This window comes from Impatiens glandulifera, chromosome 4 (genome assembly GCF_907164915.1).
Source record: "Impatiens glandulifera chromosome 4, dImpGla2.1, whole genome shotgun sequence".
Classification (NCBI taxonomy): domain Eukaryota; kingdom Viridiplantae; phylum Streptophyta; class Magnoliopsida; order Ericales; family Balsaminaceae; genus Impatiens; species Impatiens glandulifera.
This window is the reverse complement of record NC_061865.1, coordinates 6,031,196-6,048,827: the sequence shown is the minus strand read 5'-3', so window position 1 is coordinate 6,048,827 and position 17,632 is coordinate 6,031,196. Positions and strand designations below refer to the sequence as shown.

Genomic DNA, 17,632 nt, shown 5'->3' with positions numbered 1-17,632 from the left:
GTTGCTTTGTCTACTACAGAAGCTGAATATATTGACATTACTGAATGTTGTAAAGAAATGAGATGGATGAAAGAATTGTTGAAAGAAATTGGCATTGCACAAGACAGGTTTGTGGTGTTTAGTGACTCACAGAGTGCTATACATGTGAGCAAGAATCCAAGTTTCCATTCACGTTTAAAACACATCCAAAGAAGGTACCATTGGATCCGTGAAGTGCTCGAGAAGAAGGAGTTATACTTGGAGAAAGTGCACACAGATGAGAACGGGTCAGATATGATGATAAAGGGCTTGCCAAGAGGCAAGCATGAGATATGTTGTGCCAAAGCCGGAATGGTTCTGGCAGGAGCGTCACGATGATGAATGTTTATAGCAACATTCTCCCATGGCTCGGAAGGGGGAGAATTGTTGAGGTGTTCCTTGCCATTGCGGGCGGGTTTTAAATTCCGGGTAAACGGGTCAGGGTTTTCTTTTAGAAAACGGGTTAGAGTATAAATACTTTTTTGGGTATTTTTCTCATAACAGAGCAAATAGAGAGAGAGTGAATTACAGATCTATGGTTTTCTGGTTTCCTTCTTCTTCTTGTTCTTTGGCTGATCCAGAGTGAGAGATTGGGGGAGCTTTTGATTGTGGAGTAGTCCAATCATTCCTAGTGTAATCACTTCTTTCATTTGAGAGCAGGGCATGTAAGTTTCTACTATTGACATTTGTTTGATTTAGTGAAACTTATCCCTCCCGTGGACGTAGGTCGATTTTGACCGAATCACGTATATTGTGTTGTCGTTTATTGCTTTGTGCTATTTCAGTTCTTGGTAATCTGTTTATCGTCATAGACGATTTGAAATCTGATTTGCTACAGGTTTTGATTTCTAAGAAGATCCATAGTTTTGCTGTTGCAAAACCCAACAGGCTCCAGCCCCACCTAAATTAAAATAATCCTTAAATTATGGTAGCCTCCAGCCACGACTAAATTTAAAAAAAAAATAAGATAAAGTGAATAAACAACTGTCTCTCTTCCTTTTTTAACATTTATCCATTTAATCGATGATCAAACTTCTTTCATTCTATTAGTGTATATATTCTATAATAAAGATGCACACAATTATTCTTTCTCTTAAACGTCTAACACATCCATCAAATCTTCTGAGCACATATGATCGATGATCGTTACCGTAGGAAGTGAATTAAATTATATTATGTGTGTTTTATTTAAATTTTGTTAGGGTTATAATGGAACTATTAACTATGGAAGCTAGAAAAACTATTAATTTTATATGTTTGAATTTATTAATTTATTGTATCAATTAGAGAGAAAAAATGGAACATAGAAAGTTAAATTTGAGGTGCAAATTGGAGTCAGTCCAAGGTAATTTTTTATCATGGTTCTGCCCCGGTTGATTCTCCGGTAAAAATGAATTAATTATGACCGAATTATGAATTAGTGAGTGAAAAAAAATAAGAAAAATATTAATAATGAATAATAGAGAGAGAAAATATATTAGTTAAATTAAAATAAATATTTAATTTGTGTGGTCAATTATCAATTAAATCAGATTTGTATAACTTTTCTTTTTCATCTTTATCTCTGGTTTTTTCAGAATCAAACAATTAATGAAGGAAATATAGTTTATCAGTTGGAATAGATCGGGAGGAAGGGTAAATACATACAAAATAAAATTTGGTCCAACTGATAGAATCGTTTGGATCGAAATTTGCCCAGAAATCGAAATCGATAACCGGATCAGTTTTCAAAACATTCATAAATAGAGTTGTTTAAATAATTTACATTATGTTCAATAAAGTTAGTCTGATTAATGTTAGTGGAGAAAATTATCGGAGTTTAAGATACAAAGCAAGATCTCTTTTTTTGGTTAAAGAGTTATTTACGACGAAATTTCCAGGGATAATAGATGTATGTAAAAATTAATTATTATTGTGAGTAGTTATAGTATGTATTACAAAATAATGGAAACGTCTCCTCCATCTACATCTATTTTTACATTTTTTACATTGTCACATTGTTGTAAATATAGAGAGTGTTATTGTTGTAAATATAGAGAGTGTTTTAGTGGAATTTGACCGGAATCAAATGAGTTATACCAGAGATCATCACTAACTATTGAGAATCATGGATGGGAAGGCGTGATAATTACTGTAAGTATATAGTTTTTTTTTTTTTTTAGAATTTAGCTGGAATCAAATGGGTTATGCTGGAGACCGTCACTGACTATTGAGAAGCATAGAACGGAAAGGTTACAAAAACGAAACTTATAAGATGGATTTATGTCCTTATCATTTTCATATATACTATTTAGTACAATGTCATCGTCATAATAATGTCTAATTCAGAAAAGAGACTCTTTTTTAAAACCTTCTAAACAATTACATTTTTTTCTTCCCTTTTTTAATATTTTTTATTATTGTCCTGCTTTTATAAAATGGATCATTTTCAAGAAAAGGTATCAAAAATGTTATAACTTAGTCAAAATAAATCTGACTGAAAAATAAAACATGTGCCACATAGTTTTAGTCAAAAATGGCCAACAAGAACCACACCAAAAATCAACAAACAAGGCCAAGACAAACAAGCTAGAAAAAATGGTGGATTTGGTCAAAATTACCATCATATCATGGATGTCAATATAGACAGTTGTTTACAAGGAAACTAAAATCAAAATCACTATATACACATAAAACTCTTGAACAACAACTATTGAATTTTCATCCATTATTTATAGAAATCATGAGCCTACCATAGAACCAACAATCACAACTTTATTCTAAGGTTGAACAAAGAAGTAAAATATGAAAGAAAAATAATTCATCTAAGGTGTGATCAAGTGAAGAAGTGGCTTCACTTGCATTCAAACAAACCTAAACAAAAACAGGCGATTCCGTAAGATCAATTACATCCATCATAATCCTCCTCTTCTTCTTGTTGCATCTAAGAACAGGTGAAGGAGACAATAGATCTATAACATCAACCTCATGAGTTTTGTCTACGGGGATTATACAATTCTTATCATCATCATCATCAGATAATTCAAAGAACGTTTCTTCTGAACATACTTTGTCGCCGTTACATAACGAAGATGATAAATATTTCAAAGGGGAAATGTTTGTATCACCATCATCATCTTCTCTAATGTGTGTTTCAATTTTATCAGATAAACTACTACCATTTTCATGTCTAGTAGTATCATTATCAACATCATCACCAGATAACTCGAAGAATGTTTCATTTGTCAACCATACTTTTTCGCCTCCACATAACGAAGAAGATAAAGTTTTCAAAGGGGAAATGTTGGTATCACCATCATCATCTTCTCCAATGTGTGTTTCAGTTTTTTCAGATAAACTATCACCATTTTCATGTCTAGTAGCATTATCATCGTCTTCTCCAATGTGTGTTTCAATTTTATCAGATAAACCACCGCCATTTTCATGTCTAGTAGTATCATTATCATCATCATCACCAGATAACTCGAAGAATGTTTCTTCTGTCAGCCATACCTTTTCGCCTCCACATAACGTAGAAGATAAAGTTTTCAAAGGGGAAATGTTTGTAACACCATCATCATCTTCTCTAATGTGTGTAGTATCATCATCTTCTCCAATCTGTGTTTCAATTTTATCAGATAACCCACCGCCATTTTCATGTCTAGTAGTATCATTATCATCATCATCACCAGATAACTCGATAAAAGTTTCTTCTGTCAACCATACCTTTTCGCCTCCACATAACGAAGAAGATAAAGTTTTCAAAGGGGAAATGTTTGTATCACCGTCATCATCTTCTCCAATGTGTGTTTCAACTTTATCAGATAAACTACCACCATTTTCATGTCTAGTAGTATCATTATCATCATCTTCTCCAATGTGTGTTTCAATTTTATCAGATAAACCACCACCATTTTCATGTCTAGTAGTATCGTCATCATCATCATCGTCATCAGATAACTCGAAGAATGTTTCATTTTTCAACCATACTTTTTTGCCTCCACATATCGAAGAAGATAGGGTTTTCGAAGGAGGAATATCTTTATCACCATCAGCATCTTCTCTAACATGTTTATCAGATAAATCATCTTCTTCACCATTTAATTCATCATGATTGTAGTCATCGAAGAACCCACCACCATTTTCATCAGCATAACAAGGGAGTTCATCCATGGAACAAATTTGAGATTTATCAACATCAGCATCTTCTCTAACATGTTTATCAGATAAATCATCTTCTTCGCCATTTAATTCATCATAATTGTAGTGATCGAAGAACCCACCACCATTTTCATCAGTATAACGAGGGAGTTCATACATGGAACAAATTTGGGATTTATCACCATCACCATCGTCATCTTCTCTAACATGTTTATCAGATAAATCATCTTCTTCACAATTTAATTCATCATAGTTATAGTCATCTAAGAACCCACCAACATTTCCATCAGTATAACAAGGTAGATCATCCATGGAACAAATTTGGGATTTCATATGCTTAGGTAGATGAATTCCAGCTGAATGAATTGTATACTTTGACGAGAAAATATTCACTGTCAAGTTCAAGCTGTTGACAATAAAAGAATGAAAAACACCTATAAGAAATCAAATAAATCTCCATTTTATTTATATCAGTGTGTTCAAAGCTGATATGTACCTGTTCCAGGCTGGTAAATTCAGCATTTTGTAAGCAAGTTTTATATTATGAGCTAACCCTGATATTGATTCCATAGTTGCAGCAGCTTCCTTTGCCTTCAGTGATATTGTTGGGTGCTGCCATGCCCACTCGAACTACAATGAGATTCAGGATAAATCTGGGTTTAGTTATGTTGTTGATTCAAATTTATAAAGTCTCATTCTTTTTAACAGAGAGTGAAATCAAATCATCACCTGAAGAGCAGAAACATTAGTAGGGAATCCATAGATGCAGAGAACCATTTCCCATGGACGTTTCTTCCTAGTTCTGAATGCCCCAGATGATATCTCGCCGTTGTGTTGCCGTATACGACGGCGTGGATTAACTGTAAATCTATATCAAGAATTTGAACAGAGGAGTAAAGAAATCAAATAGGAAATGGATGGGAAAAAATGAGATCCAATTGAATACAGTAAGAGATTGTGTACGAACCCAATGTAAGTTTGGCCTTTGTGCCGGGGACTGAGAGATGTGAGTAGATAGCAGGCAAAGAATCCACCGCCGTCACCGTCACCGCCGCCGCTAGCATCATCTTTCTCTCCTGATTGGATTGTTGATTCTTCTCCAGATCTGGATTTCGTGGATTCAGAACTCAAATCCGAGTCCATTTCTTTCTTCTTTCTCCCTCTCTTTTGCACAACTCTTACTCTTCCTAAGCCACCGCCACCGCCACCGCCAGAACCCGCTTTCTCTTCTGATTGGATTGTTGATTCTTCTGCAGATCTGAAATTCGTGAATTCTAAACTCAAATCCGAGTCCATTTCTTTGTTCTTTCTTCCTCTTCCTCTTCCTCTTCCCAAACCCACCGCGGCGCCTATCGTTCTCCCTCTCTTTTGTCCACCTCTTCCTCTTCCCAAACCCATCGCGGCGCGCCTATCTTTCTGTTTCTCTCGTTCTTTCAAACGACAAAAACAGAGTCTTTAAGGATCGCGAATTCAAGTCTGTAATTGGACCGTTTGGATTGGGGTTTTATGACATAATTTTAAAAATAAAAGGATAGGATAAGAGTATACTAAAGCCCTTAAACTTAATGAAATGAACAAATAAGTTCATGAACTTTAATAAAGTACAAAAATAAGTTTACATTTTAGTTGAAATTATTATATAAATACTGTAAACATGGCTTACTCTTAAACCCTATAACCACAATTAAGGATCACAATTTAATTCAAATAGTTTGATTTGGATATCTTTTCTTTTGTTTAATAAATAGTTTAATTGAAATTGTGTCCACCCGATTTTGTTTCCATATTTTAATCCATACTAATAATCACAATTAAATATAATATTATCAATATATTTATTTACTTTTTATATTTTATAAAAAAAAAAATATTTATAATAATATGAATTATCAATATATAAAACTAAATATATTATAAAAAAAAGTTTTATATAACTTTAGGATAGAAAAAATCATTTTAAAGAATATGATGTAAACTGCGCAAATGCGCATGGCTGATATTTTCAGTATATTGCGGACATATTCAAGAATTGAACTGACGAAGATAGAAGTAAAAAATGTCCACGAAGTAAAATAATGATGGTAAACGCACTCTCCACTGATCCGCTCTTTTGCCATGACATAACAAATCATAGGACTCGAATTTAGAGGATTGGGATTATAAAAAGTGGAGATATTTGTCGATTCAAAAGACGACTTATCACTGTTCATGATAATTCAAATTTTATGACAAAATGCTCAATTTTATAACTACTATAACTGTTTCGTGAGACGAGTTTCAATTACATCATTTAAGGTTCAAAATTAATGATGAAAGTTCTCATTGTTATGAGGGTGAATAATAGACTATTGATACATTCATTAGTACTTTTTGAGTTTGGATGATAGTGGTCCAGTGATTTGTTCATGATATTTATATTCTATTTCCTACAGGTAACACGGTATTTAAGGCATTACAGATGGTAACAAAGTTAAACCCGATGATAGGAACAAAGTATCACGAGGAGCACATTTTGAATCCCGTAAGAAAAAAGTGTTAGTCATTTCTAGAGTTCTAAAGAAGAGAATGTGACTATGAACAGAATTGCAACGAGAACGTCGCATAACTAAGTTGGAGATTATGATGTCTCAGGTTGAGAAATCACAGTAAATAAGAACTTGTAAAAGTGAGACTAATAAACGGTAAATATCTTCTTGGATACTTTTTAAGTTTAAGTTGTGGTGGCCTAATGGTTTGTTCCAAATATTTGTAGTCTATTTTCTTGCTGGGTGTGACAAATAGACACAATAATCTATCTCTCTAATCCAATCACAAAAACTAGAAATGGGAAGAATCATGAATTTACCCATTAAACCTCTCCAATTACATTACAAAATTGCCTAACAAGTATGAAAGCAAACATTGGGGAGATATAAACATAACCTAGATCTTCTTCTTCTTCTTGACAATAAGAATTAAACAAGATCATGTCTTCCACAAACCAGAGATGATCATACCAACATAACATGAATCCAAAAATGAGCAATTAAACAATGCTTCAGATAAACTAATTGCAAGATCTTGAGTTTCAGAGAGGATTCATTCATGTATATACCACCTCAAAAATGTAGCAAACTGCAATAACAAAAAGAAAAATAACATTTTTGATTACCTGAAACGAACAACAGACAATACTACAACAACTTTTTTACAGTTTACACACAGCAACATAATTAGGGTTTCAAATTAAAACCTAAAAGAAGAACGAATCAAACCCTTATATGATGAACAAAACGTGTAGAACTATACCATTATAAGATAAAGATGAAGAATTTAATCCAAATGCGTTAATCAGAACGCGATGAAGAAGAAGTCAAGTTCCTCCAAAGGTATCGGCCGCTAGCCATATCAACAAAAGTCCAGAATCCCGTAGACATTGCTCCCCAAACCTAAGAAAATCAAAGATTAATATTGAGAAAATGAAATTGAGTGCTGTTAAATGAAGAATCTGAACCTTGGAGGATCGATTGGGAGGGGAATCGGCAGGGAGATTGAGGGAAGTGTCGTCGGATTGATCGTCGGAAATATCGGATTGAGAATTGATGTTCTTGAGAACGAAGAAACCTGCGAGGACGGCTGAGAGGAAGATGAGAATGAATCTGAGCGGACACATTTGATTTCGTTAAGAGATCAACGATTTTTCTTTCTTTCTTCTTCTTCGTCTCGATTTCTCTCTCTGGAATTGTTGAAGATTAAGAAGAAGAGAGAGAATATGCTTTTCTCATTAGTCAATGCAACAATGGCAGTGGTTGGATTTTTATTTTGTTTAATTTACTTTTTCTTATGCTTAGTTGGATGCATTATTTAAATCATATTTTCTATTTAAAGAGTGATTATTATGAATTTTGTTTTTTTGTTTTTTTTTAAATAATTTATAGGATTATATTATGAAATGGATAGTCCGTCTAAACTTTAAACACAACGACTAAAATATTATATTTGTGAAAAAATCATAAAAATAATACAAAATTAACGTGTGCGAAGATCTTTCAAAGAGCGATGAGCTCTCCGACTGAATTTGTCGGTTTGCCACGTCAAACCTTATATAATGTATAATTGTGAAGGATTCGCAACGGTCGTTTGAAATTGTTGAAGTTTTATGATTTCTCTCCAAGCAAATTATCCATCAGAAAATAATGAGAATATAACTCCATTATTTCAAGCCCGTAAATCTGCCTCAATTCACGTTTTCTAACACGCATTAATGGTTACCGGCATACCACAATGAATACCAATTTTACTCCAAAGAAGACTCCAAATATTATTGACACCCTTACAATGTAAAAGGAGATGAGTCTCCACATCCTTTAGACATAAACGATATCGACTAACTGAGATAAGGCAATTTTGACTTTTACTTTTAATTTAAATTTATTATTTTATTTAATCTTGTACTAATAAAAAAAATTGAAACGAACAATTCTTTAGTTCAAATCTTTTTATAATGAAGTTATAACAAGGTTTTCTTTATAGGGTTTATATTCGAGGAGGATGTCGTCGGAATCGAATATTTAAAGGATTAAGCAAAAATTAAATTAAATTAAATTAAATTAGAATTAATAATTTAAAAGTTATTTCGATTTGATTTAGATGAGTTAAGCTCAGATTTTATTTGAGTTACAATATGATTATTCAAATTACCCCCAACAAGATAAATTTTAGTTGGAATAACCATTAATGGTCTAATTCTATATTTTAAAAGAAATGTTATACTGATTTGTTTTATTATTAAATTATTTTTAAAAAAAATCATATATATTAAAAATGAAAAAATAACAACAAAATATAACAATAAAATAGGAAAAAAAATTAAGAAAAAAACAGTACTAAATAAGTTATCCAGCTCATAAATTTTCGAAAAGTTTGATTAACTCCCGAACGAATCTCAAAAAGCGTTATATATGCATCAAACAATTACGATCATTTAAAGTTTGACGATTTTTTTTTAACCTAATAATTTATCAAAAGTTAATTAAAATGATAAATCAAATATGTTTATATGTTATATTAGTGGTATCAATCCAAATTTATTAACATCTAGGATATTTAAATTATTAGAATGTAAATTTCTTTGAACGATGATCTTATTAGTATATTAGATTGTTGCTGGATAGATAAGAAAAATGGTTTTATTGATTATTGTTGGGTAAAGAAATTAAAAAAAAAAAACAAAAAAAAAACAAGTGGTATGTGGATAATGCCAAAGTGATGGCTGCCAAGTGCCAATGCCCCCACAGGTGGGATATTGCCATTTTGACTATTTTCAGCTCTCATAAATTGACAATTTTGTAATCAAAATGATGGGGATTTTTAAAACCAAATGTTCATGATTTTTCAATTTTTTTCAGTTAATATTTAATCACTATTAAATATATCCTTCCAATTCAAACAAAATGTAAAAAAAAAAATCAAACAATTTTTAACAAATCAACTAGAATTAACAACACTCTGTTAAGTTAAGTTGAAGGTGGACTTTATTTCAAAAATTGTATTAACTTTTTAAATTAAAAATAATTAAAAAAAATACATCTAGGAATGATAAAATTACAGATATTTTTTTTACTACCGTACCCAAAATACCGTATATATATTGATTTGTTCGGTTTGACCGTTTTTTCTTTTATAATGTATGGTACCGATACTGAAATTATCGGTACCATGTATGAGATTTTTGAAATTTCAATATACCAGTATACCAAAAAAAAAATATTTATAAATTAATATATATATATATATATATATATAATACTTATAAATAATTAAATTTTAATTTAAAAAACTTTTAAAATGTTTAAACAATCTTTAATGTCAACTAATTTTAATAAATTTATTTTCTTTTTTAAACATATTTAAGATTTAACTCTAAAATTATATATTATTTCTTTCTAATCTTAATATATTTATTTCTTTTTCTAAATAAATTTAATGTTGATTTAACTATAAAAATTTATTTTTTTTAAATCAAATCAAAATATAATTAAACTTTAATATTATTTTATATGAACGGTATAATATCGATATCGTACCGAAATCGCGGTATACCGTCAATATTCAGTTATGTTACTTGTCGTACCGAGATTTCGGTATATTAAAATAACAGTACAACGATGGTTAAAATCTTTTCTATATACCAAAACTTTCGATATAATAAAAAACTTATGTTATATTGAATAGATCCATCTAAAAAATGTGTAACAATGTTTAATCTCAAATCATTTAAATAATATTGTTTTTCCACTTGTTGTGACTTAAAAAGGAGGCAGTTATGCATTATAGCATGTTATGAATAACCTAAATAAAACCAATTTCAAATATTAGTTTATATTGATAATGGGGTATGAGTCCTTTACCATAGAATTAAATGTGTTTATTAAAATAAATAATTAGACACGTTACCGCACTTAAATAGATATTTTTAATTAAGACAAAGACAAAAGTTAGGTAACTAGTCCAATTTATAATTAATAGTATATCAATAATTCTAAGTTATTAAAAGCTCTTCAATTATGCAATAAGAAACTTTATTATTTATAAGCTCTTCAACTATTATACATAAACTTTTATTAATAAATTATTATAAAAACTTAAGTTATGTTATATAAATAATTTTATATGTATGATTAATATCACAAATTTAGTTTATAATAACAAATAAAAATAACAATTACTCTTTCAACTTAAACTAACCCGATAAAATTAAGCATAACATACTAATACTATCATTTAATGCCAAAAATTAGATAAAATGCCAGTCGAAAAAATTGTTACAGAATTAAAGCAAAAGCAAGATGGGTGCTTGAATTCAATGAACATTCAACAAGTTACATTTTCGCAAACCGGGCAATCTTAGTAAGAGCCGCTCTTAAACTGCGGATGCCAGCTCCAGATTTCGCGCTTACCATTACCTGAAACACACGACAAACCATATAAACACCAACAGACATCCCACATTACAATTATTATATAAGTTTGAGTTCAAAGTTTACTAACCGAAGGTTGAACTACAGATGTGTTTTTCTTGAGTGTCTGCAGAAACAGAATAATACTTGTCAGATGTTATGGCTCGATAGAAGACATGACAAAAAAACATATTTAGATTTGTTTTTTTTTGGTTTGCGAGAATGACCTCTTCTATTTGTGTTGCTCTGCGTGCCACATCTATAGGGAAGACCGTGTCTGTCTTAGTCAAGACAATCTGGTACTTTGTTTTATATCTACGAGATCATAAGAGAAATGGGTAATAATCTGAGTGAGAAATCTATTTGGAAACACTTTCTGATGGGAGAAATATGGTTATAAAGCAAGCATCAATTATATTTTGGAAAACAGAAAACAAGAATACAGAGGTTTGAAGCAAGAAAATTCACACCTCTCCATCAAACCGATTAGCTCATAATCCCTAGGCTTCATCCCCCACTTTGTGTCGATAAGAAGGCAAACACGTTTCAGACCAACACGTGTTGACACATATTCCTTAACCTGTAATATTATTTAGAAGAATAAAGGAATTAGAAAGAGGGTTTTTTTCCTAATCATTCATTTTGAAACAGGCAGTTGAGTTCTGTAGTCATCTTGTGTCGATCTCCATAAACCATCCTAAAGAATTTATTTTTTCGCAAGACACCTGTGTATAAGAGCTAAATAAGATATGCACTATCAAAAACTCAGCAGATTCAGAAACCAACAAGACCAAAAAGATCATCACAAGTATTTTTCTTTTTGTTTATACTCACAAGTTCCTCCCAAGATTCTTTAACTTCATCTTTCGCATAGGCAAAACCATAACCGGGCAAATCAACTAAGCAGAGCTTTGTTCCGAGATTGAAAAAATTGATAGTCTGCAGCAAGAGTGTTAACGTGTCACGTGTCTTACAGCTTGTAATGAATCTGACGTTCAGAAAAGAAAGAAAAATAATACCTGGGTAAGGCCAGGTTTATCAGATGTCCGCACAACACCCCACTGTCTGGTAAGGGCATTTAGTAAGGATGATTTTCCAACGTTCGACCTCCCTACCAAGATAAAACAAAAATTAAGATGATTGAAGATCAAGAGATTAACAACAACAAAATATGATAATCCCCAAATTCATTTTTTATCTGAGTTTAAGTTGGTTTAATTAATTTTACCACCAAATACATTTCCTTTTTATAATGGAAAAGTAAGTTTAAGAGATACTGTAATACAACTTGTATAAGAGAAAATGTTCATTGATTTATAAGAAATTGTTGTTTCAATTTAAAAATAATAATAATAATAAATTGGGTTGTTTTGTTATACACTTTTTCATGTTGATTATGATCGGGAAAAATCTACATTTTTCTGGGCAAATAAAATTTACATTTGTTATGTTTTCCAAACTTCACAATCTAGAAAATAATCTTGATCATGATTAAAATATAATCTGGTTATGATCAAGAAAAAATCTATCCTCCAAATGAAACAAAAAATTACACTATAATATTTGACGATTTTCCCATGAAGTTGTAATTGTGTCAATATACCAATTTCCAAATAGACTCAATATGACAATCTACATCACATAACATGAAATGAGACACATGGAGGACATTATTAACCAAATAAGGAAGTTCGAAAATGGCTGCTAAACTGATTGTTTTTGCATCAATGGGTCTTGAGGTCTCTTGACTAGAAATCTTCTTTTCAAATTAATTTAGCCATACTAGCTTTACTCTGGAAGTGAATGTCAACTATTATACAAGATAACCTTGATCAAAGTCAATTTGTTCTAGATCATAGTTAAGTTGCTCAACCTGAGTATCCATACATTAGATACAAGATAGCCTTTTCTTACCAGCAAACGCGACTTCTGGAAGATTGGGAGGAGGAAATGACGAAGAAACTTTTGCAGCAGCGAAGAAATCCAACTTATTTCTAAAAATCTGCCAAGAAAAGGAAGCACCTCTACTAATTTAAAAGGAACAGGTGAATTTTTTTTAAAGATATTGGTCGCCCAAAACGAGTTACTAGAACATCAGTCAAACAAATGACTCCTCAAATATAATAATTATAGTAACATGTTTCAAACACAAGAGACATACCGGATCTTCAATTCGCTCTCTCTCTAAACTCGTGGAGGAAGGGATGTTATCTAATGGCGCAGAAAGCTCGCGATTGTACCCTGCTTTACGTAAATCATTCAATCTCCTTCGTCCTAATAACTGCCAGCATAATTGTCAAGGTTAATTAGGAGAAAAGTATAAAAAAAATGCTTGAAATAACATACATTTAGTTTAAATTGTGTTAAAGATAATACGACAGGGTTAGAGAAGACCGATTACATTATCTTCGACAAAGGAGAGTATTGAGGGGCTTGGTATAATTGCACGAAACTGTGCATTCTTTGATATTTGAGTATTTTCCTCTACATCTTTTTTGCCCTTATTGGTATTTCCTGCAAGCAAATATGAGAAACCTTTGATAAAGATATATAGTCATAGAAAGCCTAGCCCTCATATGCACTATTATTAGGGAAATGATGAAAAGGTATAAATTAAGCAAGCCTAGCTGGCTAGCCCTTATATATGCACGAAAAAGAACATGAATAGCAAATAGTTTTGCCAAAAATCTGATCAAATGAATCCCAACTTGGATTAGGTCTGAACTTAACTACCCACAACAGATCACCCAAAACTTAATCAAATAGACACTTAAATCTTATAAAATAACAAATTTGATGCACTATTGCATTTGAAAGTAGTTTTTATTTTAGGAAGTTAGCACGACCCCCCTCTCAATTTCAACTTAGGGCGTTCTTAGTGGGAATCGAACCTGAGACCATTAGTCTCTTAGGCAGGACTCTTAGTTGGCGCTTCTTGCATTTGAAAGTAGTTACTTTCAAAAAGAATAATAAGAACTTTAATTCCATGACAATGTTTTTTCCTGAAGTTTATCATGAATAATTAAGAATACTAAATGTTTCAGCAGTAAACAACATAAGTGGAGAAGGAAATAAGAATCTATAAGAACACCAACAAAATAAAACACAGTTAAAATTATGAAATTTAAGCGAAAACAGAACTACTGACCTTCGCTAACTATGTTATCAACAATCTTTTTATTGCTGATATCAAATCGATCAATCTTCATAAGTTTCTTCTTTTTCCTAGGGCGGAAATCTTCTGTTGAGTCAATACCAGACGTTTTCTTCACCTTCATGTTTCTCATCGTATACTTGTCAGCAAATTCATCTTTTTGTTTGTTGCTCCTGAAATCAGTTCCATTACTCTTTTCAAATTTACCATATCCATTTTTCTTCTCTGTCTTCAAATTAAATCGTTCAAATTTGTAATTTGATCTTGTCCCAGCTTCAAAGGGCTTTCCTTTCATGGTTCTCATTTCCCTCACACTTCCATTTCTAAACTCACTTCTTTCCTGCCCATAAGAATGCTTTTCCCTTCCCTTCTCGGGACCATCATATCCATTTCTCCTCTCTGATGTGTTGTAACTAAATCGTTCAAATTTATCATTTGATCTTGTCCCAGCTTCAAATGGCTTCGAGTTCTTATGTTGGTATAGACCACCAGACTTTTCTTTCATGGTTCTCATTTCCTTCACACGTCCATTTCTAAATTCACTCCTTTCCTCCTTTCCCTTCTCGGAACCATCATATCCATTTCTCCTCTCTGATGTCTTGTAACTAAATCGTTCAAATTTATCATTTGATCTTGTCCCAGCTTCAAAGGGCTTCGAGTTTCCCTTCACACGTCCATTTCTAAATTCACTCCTTTCCTCCCCATAAGAATGTCTTTCCATTCCCTTCTCCGGACCATCAAAATCCCTTCTTCTTTTACGATCCAAATTCCTAGACTCAAATTTCCCATCTTCTTCCCCATAATCCCTCTTATGACTTTTATAACTCTGTGACCTCTCTTTCCCCTCTGGCATAAAACCCTTATTATTTTCTTTTCTACGTATATACCCATCAGAGTAAACAACATTGGATGAATCATCATTGTTTCTACGAAAAGAAGTCTTCTTACTACCTCTTCTATCTTCCTTATCAGATTCTTGGGTTTTAACTGCATCCCTTCTTATAGTCAACTTCACTGGTCTACGCTTCACGCTGGTATGAATTTTACCCTTCCTTGAGCTCACATTGGAATACATCTTCTACAATAACTTTAACAGAGATTAATTAAATCATTCCGTCCAAATGGGTCGTCATATTTGAATTCAATAATGAAAACTACATAAGTAACAATGAAGAACTAATGAATTGGAAACTATTCTACACATTATGAGCAAAAGTGAGAACTTTAGAGAAGATGAAAGAAGATTTTCAAGGAGAAATGGTAATAATAGAATTAGGGTTTCGTAATCTTACTAGAAAGAGAGATTCTTGAGAACTAATTCACCATAGTAGAGAAGCTTTGCGGCCTGCTGGAGAAAGGATTGCGGCGAAGAAGAAACCTTTTTTTCAGTTGTAACTATGTGTAATTTCATTCAATTTGGGGGTAAATGGTCTTTTGCATTCCTTTAAAAAAAAAATTACACGTTTTTTTTTTTAAGACTTTCATAAACGAATTAACTGGTAAGTAAAAAATATTTGAAAATGAATTTAGAAAATAAAATGAAAATTGACAGGCTACAGCCCACTAATGGAATTTGGGCTACAGCCCACTAATGGCATTTGGTCTACAGCCCACTAATATATTTTAACAGCTTTATCTTAATAAACAAGTTAAAACTTACAAAAACAAAAAAAAAAAAAAAAAAAAAAAAAAACCTCAGCCCATATAATATTACATAAATTTGTTATTAAATACTGGGTTTGTGAATGGGGATGACAAATGAGTCAAGCTGTTTGTAAGTGGTTCACGAGTCGTTCTATAAAACTCGATTAAAACTTGACTTTGATCGAATTCGAGCCGAGTTTGAACTCATATAATATTTGTTTGATGATTTGTATAATATATTTATAGTATTCTTCACTTTTCATCGTTTCTCTGATTAGTCCGAAACATTATTCTCTTTCACTATTTTTTTCCTTCTTCACAAACAATTTTTTATCTTTTGTCGCTTCATTTCTTCATATTATTTTGTTTATATATAATGATGCTTAATTTTGAAAGTGTCCGAATTGTCGGGTCGGTGGTTAATTTGGATATGAGTAATGATAGGGGGAGCGAAAGTTTTGCAGCGAATGTGTAGCGAACTGATGTGGAATGCTGACTAGGCGGATGACTAATTATAACTTTAAATATTTATTTATCTCTCTCATGTTTATTAATAATTTTTCTCTCTTCTCTTACTTAATAATTTATATTTTATACCTTTAATCTTTATTAATAATTTATTTTAAACATTAATATGGACAATAATGAATCAAATAAAAAAATAGCAAAAATATATATTTTTAAATATATATTATATTTGATAAATATATATTTAAGAGAATAAAAAATTAAATATAAATTTTTTATATTTTTTAATTAATTATTTTTCACCCTCTCTATTTTTTTTTTTTTTTATAATATATATTTTAAATTTAAAATTAACTCATACGATTATAGATTATCTCCTTTTATATTGGGTTAATTATTATTATAAAGTGTTTTTTTTATTTAAATTCAATAGTAATAGTGAATAATTTGATTTTAGTTAGAGATAACAAATTCTTATTTTTTTTATTATACTTATTTTAAAAACAACAAATTCTAATTTTTTTTATTATAACTTATTTTAAAAATAAATAAATAAATTATCAACGCATATATATATATATATATATATATATATATATATATATATATATATATATATATATATATATATATATTAATAGAGAAGAGAAATAATTAATTAAAAAAATAAAAAATTTTATATTTATTTTATTATTCTCTTATATATTTATCAAATATAATATATATTTGAAAATATATATTTATTTTGTTATTAGTTTATTTCATTTATTATTGTTCCTATTTTTATTCTAATTTTTTATAAATAAAAAAGATAAATAATAAAATATATAAACATATAAAGACTGAAGAGATAAAAAATAAATTATTAATAGAGGGAAGAGAAATAAGTTATTAATGAATAGGAGAGAGATAAATAAACATTTAAAGTTATAATTAGTCATCCGCCTAGTCAGCATTCCACATCAGTTCGCTACACATTCGCTGCAAAACTTTCGCTCCCCCTATCATTACTCTTTGGATATATATGTGAGAGTAAATGAATATTTGGGTCGAATTCTAGGTTGATCCGCACATAAATTTAAAATTGTTAAAAAATAAAATTAAAAATGCTATAGATATGTTTCGAGCTCGTAACCTAATAAAACAAATATAACTCTTTAACTAACTAGACTAATAACACTTTATATTTTAAGTTTAACTCCAAATTTGATGAACATGAGACGTTGTAACAATATATTTTTATTCGTGTGCATCGCATGGGGATCTTCCT

General features: G+C 30.8%; 3 protein-coding genes across 4 annotated transcripts; all 3 read right to left on the bottom strand.

Annotated features, from left to right (window-relative positions):
* Positions 1-2,656: 2,656 nt before the first annotated feature.
* On the bottom strand, positions 2,657-5,620 carry LOC124935956 (dentin sialophosphoprotein). Its single transcript, XM_047476401.1, has 4 exons — positions 5,126-5,620; positions 4,888-5,026; positions 4,655-4,788; positions 2,657-4,564 (listed from the first exon to the last, which is right to left on the bottom strand). Exons 1-4 carry the CDS (start codon positions 5,554-5,556, stop codon positions 2,872-2,874), a joined length of 2,397 nt encoding a protein of 798 aa, XP_047332357.1. The 5' UTR covers positions 5,557-5,620; the 3' UTR covers positions 2,657-2,871.
* Positions 5,621-7,289: 1,669 nt separating this feature from the next.
* Positions 7,290-7,923, bottom strand: LOC124936478. Its single transcript, XM_047476980.1, has 2 exons — positions 7,652-7,923; positions 7,290-7,586 (listed from the first exon to the last, which is right to left on the bottom strand). The coding sequence occupies exons 1-2, from the start codon at positions 7,808-7,810 to the stop codon at positions 7,485-7,487; spliced, it is 261 nt and encodes an 86-aa protein (XP_047332936.1). The 5' UTR covers positions 7,811-7,923; the 3' UTR covers positions 7,290-7,484.
* Positions 7,924-10,846: 2,923 nt separating this feature from the next.
* On the bottom strand, positions 10,847-15,657 carry LOC124934152. 2 transcript variants are annotated; one of them, XM_047474633.1, is made up of 11 exons: positions 15,543-15,657; positions 14,245-15,328; positions 13,498-13,610; positions 13,258-13,377; positions 13,011-13,098; positions 12,116-12,207; positions 11,931-12,035; positions 11,567-11,676; positions 11,324-11,411; positions 11,188-11,223; positions 10,847-11,102 (listed from the first exon to the last, which is right to left on the bottom strand). In XM_047474633.1, exons 2-11 carry the CDS (start codon positions 15,323-15,325, stop codon positions 11,019-11,021), a joined length of 1,917 nt encoding a protein of 638 aa, XP_047330589.1. In that variant the 5' UTR covers positions 15,326-15,328; positions 15,543-15,657; the 3' UTR covers positions 10,847-11,018. The 2 variants fall into 2 exon arrangements, with proteins under 2 accessions (XP_047330589.1, XP_047330588.1); XM_047474632.1 differs by having other exon boundaries at positions 14,245-15,337; positions 15,543-15,652.
* Between the last annotated feature and the right edge of the window lie 1,975 nt (positions 15,658-17,632).

Bases quoted from the DNA above. Each gene is read 5' to 3' on its own strand.
- LOC124935956 (XM_047476401.1), bottom strand. From the start codon at position 5,556: ATGGGTTTGGGAAGAGGAAGAGGTGGACAAAAGAGAGGGAGAACGATA. The intron at 4,789-4,887 runs GTGATGATTTGA...ATCTCATTGTAG, and splicing joins CTAATGTTTCTGCTCTTCAG to TTCGAGTGGGCATGGCAGCA. The intron at 4,565-4,654 runs GTACATATCAGC...TATTGTCAACAG, and splicing joins AATTTACCAGCCTGGAACAG to CTTGAACTTGACAGTGAATA.
- LOC124936478 (XM_047476980.1), bottom strand. From the start codon at position 7,810: ATGTGTCCGCTCAGATTCATTCTCATCTTCCTCTCAGCCGTCCTCGCA. The intron at 7,587-7,651 runs GTTCAGATTCTT...TGATTTTCTTAG, and splicing joins CTCCCAATCGATCCTCCAAG to GTTTGGGGAGCAATGTCTAC.
- LOC124934152 (XM_047474633.1), bottom strand. From the start codon at position 15,325: ATGTATTCCAATGTGAGCTCAAGGAAGGGTAAAATTCATACCAGCGTG. The intron at 13,378-13,497 runs GTAATCGGTCTT...TTATGCTGGCAG, and splicing joins TCTCCTTTGTCGAAGATAAT to TTATTAGGACGAAGGAGATT. The intron at 12,208-13,010 runs GTAAGAAAAGGC...TTATCTTGGTAG, and splicing joins TCCAGAAGTCGCGTTTGCTG to GGAGGTCGAACGTTGGAAAA.